Source organism: Erinaceus europaeus, chromosome 19 (genome assembly GCF_950295315.1).
Source record: "Erinaceus europaeus chromosome 19, mEriEur2.1, whole genome shotgun sequence".
Taxonomy (NCBI): domain Eukaryota; kingdom Metazoa; phylum Chordata; class Mammalia; order Eulipotyphla; family Erinaceidae; genus Erinaceus; species Erinaceus europaeus.
The window spans coordinates 35,696,261-35,706,195 of NC_080180.1; the positions used below are offsets into that span (position 1 = coordinate 35,696,261).

Here is a 9,935-nt window from a genome sequence, read left to right on the forward strand (position 1 = left end):
ACCATGCACAAGGACCAAGGTTCAAGCCCCTGTTGCCCACCTGTGAGGAGCATGTTTCATGAGTAGTGAACCAAGTCTGCAGTGTCTATCTTTCTCTCTGCTTCTCTATCTTCCCTTCCTTCTCAAATTCTCTCTGTCCTGTCAAATACATATGAAGTAGAAAGGAAAAAAAAATCTTTAAAAAATAAGTAAAGTAAAATAAAGCAGCACAAAGAAAAATAAAATGCAGATAATTACGGTTCTGGTTTTTCATAATAGATATGTGGAGGGAGATGGGCAGGAGCGCAGTAGGTTAAGCTCACATATCATGAAGCGCAAGGACCGGTGTAAGGATTCCGGTTCAAGCCCTTGGCTCCCCACCTGCAGGTGAGTTGCTTCACAGGCGGTGAAGCCGGTCTGCTGGTGTCTTTCTCTCCCCCTCACTGTCTTCCCTTCCTCTTTCCATGTCTCTCTGTCCTATTTAACAACGACATCAATAACAACAACAATAAAAAAGGGTAGCAAAAGGGAAAATAAATAAAAAAAATTAGAAAAAGATATGTGAAGCAGGGAAGGAAAGAAAGAAGGAAGGAGAGAAATAAAGGGTAAAAAACATTAAGAGTAGACATTTATATATATGGCATGAATTTGACCAATTATTTTCACTGGTATAAAAATAAAACTTTAATACTATAGAATACTAAATCTACATGGTTCTGAATCAGAATAGAACTTACCTTGTTCTTAAAAGATGAAGTACTATTTTCTTTTTATGTAGCTTTATTTCGTATAATAATTCATCACCACCCATTTCCTGAAAAACAATATCCATCTGGTAACTTAAATGTGTGCTCACAGAGAGTACTGAGGTGGGTAGTGGTTTGGGTGAAGGGGAAAATTCTACTTTTCAAAGTTTACTGAGAAGTTTTTTTATTTGTTTGTTTTTTGTCAGACACAATACCAAATAGTAATTAGGCTTAATATTTAAGACAGTATATGGAGTACTTGGTTTAATGATATTTTTAATTTAAAATTCAATGAAGGGGCCAGGCAGTAGCATACAAATGTTATCATGCACAACGACCTGGGTTTAAGCCCCTACTTCCCTACCTGAAGGGGAAAAGCTTTACAAACAGTGAAGCAGTGTTGCAGGTCTCTCTCTCTCTCTCTCTCCTCTGTCTCCTCTCTCTTCTCTTTCTCATTCTCTCTCTCCCTCTTTCCACCTTTCCTCTCTATTTCTCTATGTCCTATAAAATTAAATAAATGAAGCCAAAAATTCTTTAAGAAATTAAGTGGACATGTTCTAAGTAGAAAATAAAGTGACAAAAAGCTTGTTTTCCCATTTGTCCAGAAGTGTCCAAGTTACTGTATGTCCCTATATACAGTTCCTCCCCCAAAATGGAGTTTTTTGGTCATATATTTTTAGCTATTCTAAGTATAGCTTTTAAACTTTTGTTTTCATCCTTTTTTAATCAATGCAACCTACACTTTGGTGTGATGGTCATGTTGTACTCTAGCAATCAAAAATTGAGTACCACAAAACATGTTTTTATTGCGTTCACTGTAAAATCTGATATCTGGGAACTGATTCACACTAATTAAACACAAGAAGTTGACTCATAAGTTGAGAGAACAAGATGTTAAATTACAGAGAGAGAGGGAAAAAAACTAGCTGGAAAAACAAGGACATACATATGAATTGTGTTTGAGATGAGTAAATCTACTCGAGAAATCAAACAGTAAAGGAAAGCATTGTTTTGCCAGCACAAAATCAAAGCAAAGGGGTTTTTATGACACCATATCATATTTCTAGGAAGCTCTTAAAGACTAAGAATTTACCTTTTATGTCATGGTTGGAAAACCAAGACTAGGGCAAGGGTAGATAGCATAATGGTTACGCAAAGAAATTCTACTGCTTGAGGCTCCAAAGTCCCAGGTTCTATTTTCTATAGCACCTTAAGCCAGAGCTGAGTGGTGCTCTGGTTTAAAAAAAAAAAAAAAAGTAAAGGAAGAATAGCAATTAAAATGAGATGTCTTGGGAGTCAGGCGCATTGGGTTAAGTGCAGGTGGCGCAAAGTGCAAGGACCGACCGGCATAAGGATCCCAGTTAAAGCCCCGCCTCCCCACCTGCAAGGGAGTAGCTTCACAAATGGTGAAGCAGTTCTGTAGGTGTCTATCTTTCTCTCCCCCTCTCTGTCTTCCCCTCCTCTCTCCATTTCTCTCTGTCTTATCCAACAACAGTGACATCAATAACAACAATAAAACCACAAGGGCAACAAATGGGAATAAATAAATAAATCTAAAAGAAAAAAAAAAAGAGATATCTCTCTTCTATGAGAGACGAGATTAACACTGACAAATTCTTACAGCCGAGCTCTCATTTTTCTTGTTGACAAATGACAGTCTGTTTATGCTTGTCACTATGCATAGAATTGTCAGACTTAAAGGAAATTTTTAGCAATTACACTGTAATAAGTAGTTAAGATTATGACAAGACAGGACTAGAAAGGTGGACCCAGTAAGAGCACATATGTTACCGTGCTCAAGGACCTAGGTTAAAAGCTTTTGATCCCGTATTGCACCAAAGTAAAAGACTCTGGGGTGGGTGGGTGGGGAGAATACAGGTCCATGAAGGATGATAAATGACATAGTGGAGGTTGTATTGTTAAATGGGAAACTGGGGAATGTTATGCATGTACAAACTATTGTATTTACTGTTGAATGTAAAATGTTAATTCCCCAATAAAGAAATAAATTTTTAAGAAAAGCTTTTGATCCCTACCTGCTGGGGACTTTTTTACATAATGTAAAATATTTTATTTAAATATATAGAGTATATAAGAGCAAATAGTTACTGACAGTGCACTATAGATGGATATTGTTCTGAGTAGTTCCCAAACATTTTTTTCATTTAATCCTTTTTTTTTCCCCAGTAATAGACATTCTGGCTGAGGAGTACAATGTAAGCTTATTTAATCACTTTATTTTTTTCTATTTTATTTGACAAGGCAGATAGAAATTGAGAGGGCAAGGGAGGAAGAAAGGGAGAAAGACAGATATTTGCAAACCTGTTTCACTGCTTGTGAAGCATACTTCCTGCACGTGGGGAGCAGGGGCTCAAACCTGGGTCATTGCATGTGGTGATCTATGTGCTTAACTGGGTGCCCCACTGCCTAGCCCCCTACTTAATCTTTATCAGATCATCCATTGTTGGGCTAGTGAAATTACTCACTTGAATGGTGTGCTGTTTTGTTGTATGCAACCCAGGTTTGAGCCTAGCACCTACCACAATGAAGAAAACTGAGGTGTTGTTCTCTCCCCCTCTCTCTCTCTCTCTCTCTCCCCCCTCATCAATCTGCCTTTCCAAAACTCTGCCTCTAAAATGATCCATTGTTGACACATGCATACAATTTCTGATATTACATTTTATTATTTATTAATATAATCAATCATATTGAATATATTTTAAATTAATATAATTATATATTAATATATTGATATAATATATTATTATATAATTATATTATATACAAATATATTATATATAAATATTATAGTATATATAAATATTATTATATTATATTATATAATAATTATATTATTATATAATTATTATATATTATATACTATATTTATATATATTAATATAATTAATTAATTATATTACATTTTGATTACATTTTTCCTATTATGGTGTGTATGATTTCTTGTTCATATATATTATAGTAGCTGCACAGTTGTATTTTCTTCTCTGCTGAGCTCTGAATCACATGAGTTCAGTAACTTCTAAATTGCCTACTAGAGCTACATCACAGTAGGAGAAATATAGTAATGACTGTATGAGAGATTCAGAGGCAGAGGACTACACATGCAAATGTCTTTCAGTAGTAGTGGGGAGGTAAGAAATTGTACCTGTGTGTCAACACTATATGATAAATCATTATTCCCCCCTCTATGAAATTACTGGGGGGGTAAACACATGTGATAACTGCCTTTTAAATCACTATTCCCCCACCCTAATGAAATGATTTAAAATAAAATAAAGGAGTTTGTTGTATTTAGGTAATAGGTGCTCAATATTGCTATTAAATAAACAGGAGTGAAGAAGTAGGAAGGAGACAAATCAGGTGAATACTAGTAAATCAGTAAACATGATTTAAGAGCAAAGAGAAGCAAAGTCTTTCAGCAGGAAAATGCACTAGAAGGTGTAGTATTTTAGATGCATTACTTATGTATGACAAACAAGCAAAAATAACCATTGCTGGCAGGGCAAGTATTTAGCTTGTTGGTCAAATACTGGTTATTTGGGGAGTCGGGTGGTAGTACAGCAGGTTAAGTACAGGTGGCACAAATCACAAGGACCGTGTAAGGATCCCAGTTCAAGCCCCCGGCACCCCACCTGCAGGTGGGTCAGTTCACAAGTGGTGAAGCAGATCTGCAGGTGTTTATCTTTCTCTCCCTCCACCCCATCTTCCTCTCCTCTCTCCATTTCTCTCTGTCCTATCCAACAATGACGACATCAATAACAACAACAATAATAACTACAAAAATGAAACAACAAGGGCAACAAAGGGGAATAAATAAGTATTTAAAAAATATATTGGTGATTTGAGCAGAGCATTCTGAAAGAATAGAAATGTTAAAAAGTGTGGTTACAACCTAGAGCCCACTCTGCTTTGTGATTGTTCAATGAAGCAAACAGGATGGCATAATAGAGCGAGCAGGAGCAGTAAAGAATTACCTCAGGTTTATGGTTGGCTTGTGTTACTACCTAAAGAGGGATCCTTTGACTAAGGGGGTGGGGGGTTGTGAGAGAGAAAGAAGGGGTATTTGGTAGTTGTTGAAAACAAGGTATGTGTTAGGGCTATTAATCATAAGTTTAATATGAAAGTAGTACTTTTCTATTAAAGCTGATGCCATGGGTAAGAAATCAGATACTCAATCAAATAGTAAGGGTTGAGTCCCATTTCACTGGGAAAAGCATATGCCTTTAAATGTCTGTGGTCCAGGTTTGAACACTGGCAACACATAGGAATACCATGACACCAGAAGAAATTCTGATGCTGTCACCTCTCTCTCTCTCTGAAAAAATATTTTTATTTTATTTTAATACTGGATAGAGACTAAGAGAAATTGAGAGGAGGGGGGAGGTAGAGAGGGAGAGAGAGACACTTGCAGACCTGTTTCACTACTTGTGAAGCCCCCCCGCAGGTAAGGGCCAGGGGCTTGAACCCCAGTCCTTGTACACTGTAATGTGTGCATTTGGCCAGGTGGGCCATGTCTTCGTCCCTTCAAAAATTATTTGCATTGCTTAAATTGCCCTATCTTTGGGGGAATTCTTTCTGTCAGCTCCTTTGTACTTTTGACTTATTCCTACCAACACGGATTTGAGTTTTTGTGTCTTAAACTTCCTTACCTGCTTATATTACAGGTCTTTTATATTTCTTGACCCTGTAGAAGCTCATCTCATACACAATGGACTTTTAATGTGATATTAACTAAATCTTAAGTCATGAGATGCCAGAAAATATTCCCCCAACTGTTGCACAGTGAGTTTTGCTTTAAAAAAAAAAAGAAAATGATATGCAAAGGGCCAGGTGGTGGTGCACCTGGTTAAGTGCACATGTTATAGTACATAAGGACCTGCGTTCAATTCCCTGATCCCCACCTGCAGCGGAAAACTTCTCAAGTGGTAAAGCAGGGCTGCAGGTGTCTCTCTCCCGATCTCCCCCCTCCTCTCTTGATTTATCTGTCTCTGTCCAATAATTAAGTAAATAAATAAAATATTCTTTAAAAATGATATGACCGACTTTGCTGAGTAACAAGATTCAACTCATGTTTTTATCTGTAAAGAGTTGGACATCCGGAGAACAAAATTCAGAGGACTATTGGAGAAAATATAGTTAGATGTTATTTCCAAATGGAAAGAAATGAAGGTTGCTATTTCATTATCTCAACTCTTGCTATCACAGCCTCATTTGGTCAGTCAAAATATGTCTTCCTTTAACTGAGAAATCTAATAACTGGAAGCTCATCCCTTTGTTAGTGGGGAGATGAAAGTCACCACTCTGGCAATGATTTGCCTTCTCAAAGGGTGTTGAACAAAACAGCATTTTGTAATTTTCTACAGGTGAAATTATAAACTCTATGTATAAAATGCAAGTGACTATAATGGGTATCTAAAGGTGTTTATTGAAGGCCTCCTATGATGGTTGGGAGTGGAGATTAATTTTTGAAGTCTGACCCTAATGTGCATGAGTAAATGAATTTTAATTGTTTACTTATTTATTGTATAAAGACAGAGAGAAATCAAGAGGGGATGGGGAGATAGAATGGGAGAGAGACAGAGAGACACCTGCAGCACTGCTTCACCACTGAGAAGCTTTTTCTTTTTCAGGTGGGGACCAGGGGCTTGAACCCAGGTCCTCGTGCAATGTAACATGTGTACTCAATCAGGTGTACTACCACCTGGCCCCATGTTTTATATTTTGTACTATAAACACTTTCATTTAAAATAAAATAAGTGTTCTGTGCAGAATAAACACCCTTCTGAGCAACAGGTCAAGCAAAACCTTTTTTGTCCCTGTAAAATGTGGTCTCTAAAGCAAATAAGCTTGCATATCAGATTCTATGGGTGCCGGGTTGTAGTAAAGTCAATTGCCTGAAAACAGCCTGGGAAGCTGTTAGTGGAGTGGCTTATGTAAACTGGAAAAAATTAAAGTGGAGCCATTTGAAACTTAAGCTTTACTATATATTTCCTAACCTGTGAAAGGGTGACTTCCCCTCTCCACAGGCACCCACACACTGGGGTACAAACTGACTTGTGGTTCTCAGGAAAATCAAGACTCTTCTCTAACTTCCTTCCGGCTGGAACCAGAAATTGTTCTCTACATATCTGTGGTACCTGTGAAAGCAGTGCATCTTCTTAAGCAAAAGTCTGTACCTGTATGTGATCATTAGTGTGGAAAATTTCCCGCTTCTGTTTCTGATCAAGCTTTTGAGGGTAAACCAGTTCTTGGGCCTCTACTCTGAGGATGGCAATTTCTGAAAGGAAACAGAAGGGAGAGAACATATCTAGCATTCACATTCATCCACAGTGATTGCACAGAAGGAGCCTCTCAGAGTCCACCTGCTGCCAATTAGCTGTCATCGCCAGCAGCCCTAAGGAATAATATTGCTACTTCCAAGATAAGAGAACTGTGGAGACTGATAATTCCAAAATGGAAGAATAGAAGCAAAACTGGAAAAGACACAAAGGAAATCAGGCTCCTTCTGTTTCATCCGCCATTTCAATTTGTTCTGCAGTCGCCTCTGTTGTCACTTTCTTTCTCTTATCCTTGTCTCTGGATTCTGCCATCTGTCAAAACCTGCACTGGAATGGACTGGTTCAAAATACAGTATTGACTTTATCTCCTGAGAACATTTTCACTTGAAGTCTTAACTCTCACAGTTAAATGTAAAATTTGGTTGACTTTTATAGACAAAGGGTTTCAATATTTACTTATTTAATCTGATAGAACAGTGAGAAATTGAGAGGTGAAGAGGTGATAGGAAAGGAGAAACACACTTTTTCACCACTCATGAAGATTCCTCTCTGGGGGCCTGGATAGTGGTGCACCTGGTTGAGTGCATATGTTGTAATTCGCAAGGATCCTGGTTTAAGCCCCTGGCTCCCCACATGACGGGGGAAAGCTTCATGAGCAGTAAAGCAAGTTTGCAGGTGCCTCTCTGTCTCTCTTCCTCTCTCATCTCCCCCTCTTGATATTTGGCCATTTCTATCCAATAAATAAAGATAATAATAATTTTAAAAATGATTCCTCTCTGTAGGTGTGGACTGGGGCTTGAACCTGGATCCCTGAACATAGTAATGTATCCACTGGGTGCTCCACAAAGCCTAGCCACAAGACTTTTGTTGTTAAAGGGCTTTCATGGGGCCTAGTGGTGAGTGCAGCTGATAGAGCACATGTGTTACCATGCTTAAGGATCCAGTTTCAAGTCCTAAGTACAGGGGAAAGCCTCCCAAAGGGTGGAGCTGTGCTACAGGTATTTTCCCTTCTCTCTCTCTCTCATCTTATATCAAAACAAATGGCCTCTAGGAATTGTGGGTTCATACAGGTTCCAAGTCCCACTGATAAACCTGGTGGCAAAAGTAAATAATTAAATAATGAAATAAATAAATACATGGGTTTCAGGAACTATCAGTTGAGCACTAAACAATCTTCTATTCATTTCCTATCAAACTGGCAGTCACTGATGTGAGTCAAACTTACCTCATTAAAGTGCTAAGTACTGTAAAGAAAATAAAATATCGGAATCTGCTTTGGAATCAAGGTTTTACCAGCTTAATAGTAGCATAACCATGTAATCTCTATGGTCTGTAGCTATTAGTCTCAAGTTCTTGTCTATAAAGTGAATAATATACCAGCAATGTTTACAATGGCACAGCTGCTCAGTAAGGTCCACTCCTTGCTACAAATGAGAGTATTTAAGAGTGACATGGTATATCCCAGAATCATAGAATTTTCAAACGTAATTCTAGTCTGAGCCCTATGATAGGTTCTCAGGAGAGGGAAATATCACCTATGGATATTTATTTTTATCTTCTACAATTTAAGTTGTGGGAAAAATGACATTGTCCAGTAGTACAGTAAGAAAACAGTGGTAAAAATATTAAGAATTCCTTGGACTTGTGAGAACTGTGGTGGTTTGAGGAAGGAGCACAGGGTTTTGGTGGAGGGTGATGATTTACACTTACCGTTTGTTGGGTATGAAGATATACCCACAGCTCTTATAATTTTGTAGTGCTCTATTAAATCATTAAAACAAAAAGCAGAGAGAAACGTAGTGAGACCTACCTTCAATCTGAGAAATGAGTAAAATCATGAAAGTTAAACTGCCCGGAAGCATTCTGAATGGTTCTGGTTGAAGAGGGACGCAGGAGTATGAGAAGAGCTGAGCACAGTTCTTGGAACTTGTGCGCACAGTTAAAATAAAGACTCTAAATCCACAGAGAGGTGGTTTTGATCCTGCACAAGGAAGTGTTCCTGGGTCATGTTGTACAATGTGTGAGGTGCCTGAGGATAAAATCTAGAGGGCATACATCATGTACTAATTATAATCAGCAACAGGGTAGTGGTGGCGGAGGTGGATAGAACAGAGATCCCTAGTTCATGACTAATGTACAAGTGATTCCAGGTGAATAAAAATTTTAATATAAATAGATTCATGTATGTCTTCAAAAAATTATTTCAAACTGTTTATATAGGCAGGTTGAAAGTGTTTTGTGCCCAACGCTACATGTCTAAATTGTAAAGGACATTTTGATAAAAACAAACTAAATAAAAAACTGATGGTGGTAGGTGTGTTGTGAAACTATGCCCATGTAAGATTATATTCATAAGTAATGAAAGTAAAGAAAAAGAAAAATGAAATAAGGAAAAAATGCCCCCAAACATTAGTTAATATAGATTTAAAACAAACAAAGCTCCTGAAACATATGCAACACATTTGTTATAAGGTAAATATTAATATACTTATAATACAGAAATCGTTAAAATCAAAACTAAAAACAAAAGAAACTTTAACAGACAAATGTGCAAAGGACCAACACCAATAGATCTACTAGCCTTTACTTTCTTGTTAAATTAGAAGAGAAAATTTCTTGTTTTACCCTTCTGTACTCTATGTTATAGATGATTCTTCCAGTATTCCTATAAAGTGAGTATACTATACCTACATATTTATATCTATACCTTCCTACTACCTGGAAGTTTCCACTTGACCAAACCTCTCCCTTTCAAAACAGCCTGCCTTTGATTTATATAACATGAGTTACCCTTCTCCCACTTTCATTTCCCCTTTTGGCTAAATGTTTTATAGGATTAATTGGTATGTCTTATGGCAAATTCTCCCTTCCAGTTCATCCTAACGCATTTCACTCTGAATTCTTATTGTAC

The 9,935-nt window shown here is 37.4% G+C and overlaps 1 protein-coding gene across 1 annotated transcript in view; it reads right to left on the reverse strand.

Moving 5' to 3' along the window:
• ADAM7 (ADAM metallopeptidase domain 7) overlaps positions 1–8,886 on the reverse strand; it is a 111,407-nt gene extending 102,521 nt beyond the window's left edge. The window contains exons 1-3 of the mRNA XM_016190718.2: positions 8,835–8,886; positions 6,923–7,023; positions 717–793 (exon numbers count right to left, since the gene is read on the reverse strand). Of these exons, the coding sequence (XP_016046204.2) occupies positions 717–793; positions 6,923–7,023; positions 8,835–8,886 (230 nt within the window). The remainder of the gene's footprint in view (positions 1–716; positions 794–6,922; positions 7,024–8,834) is intronic.
• Positions 8,887–9,935: the final 1,049 nt, after the last annotated feature.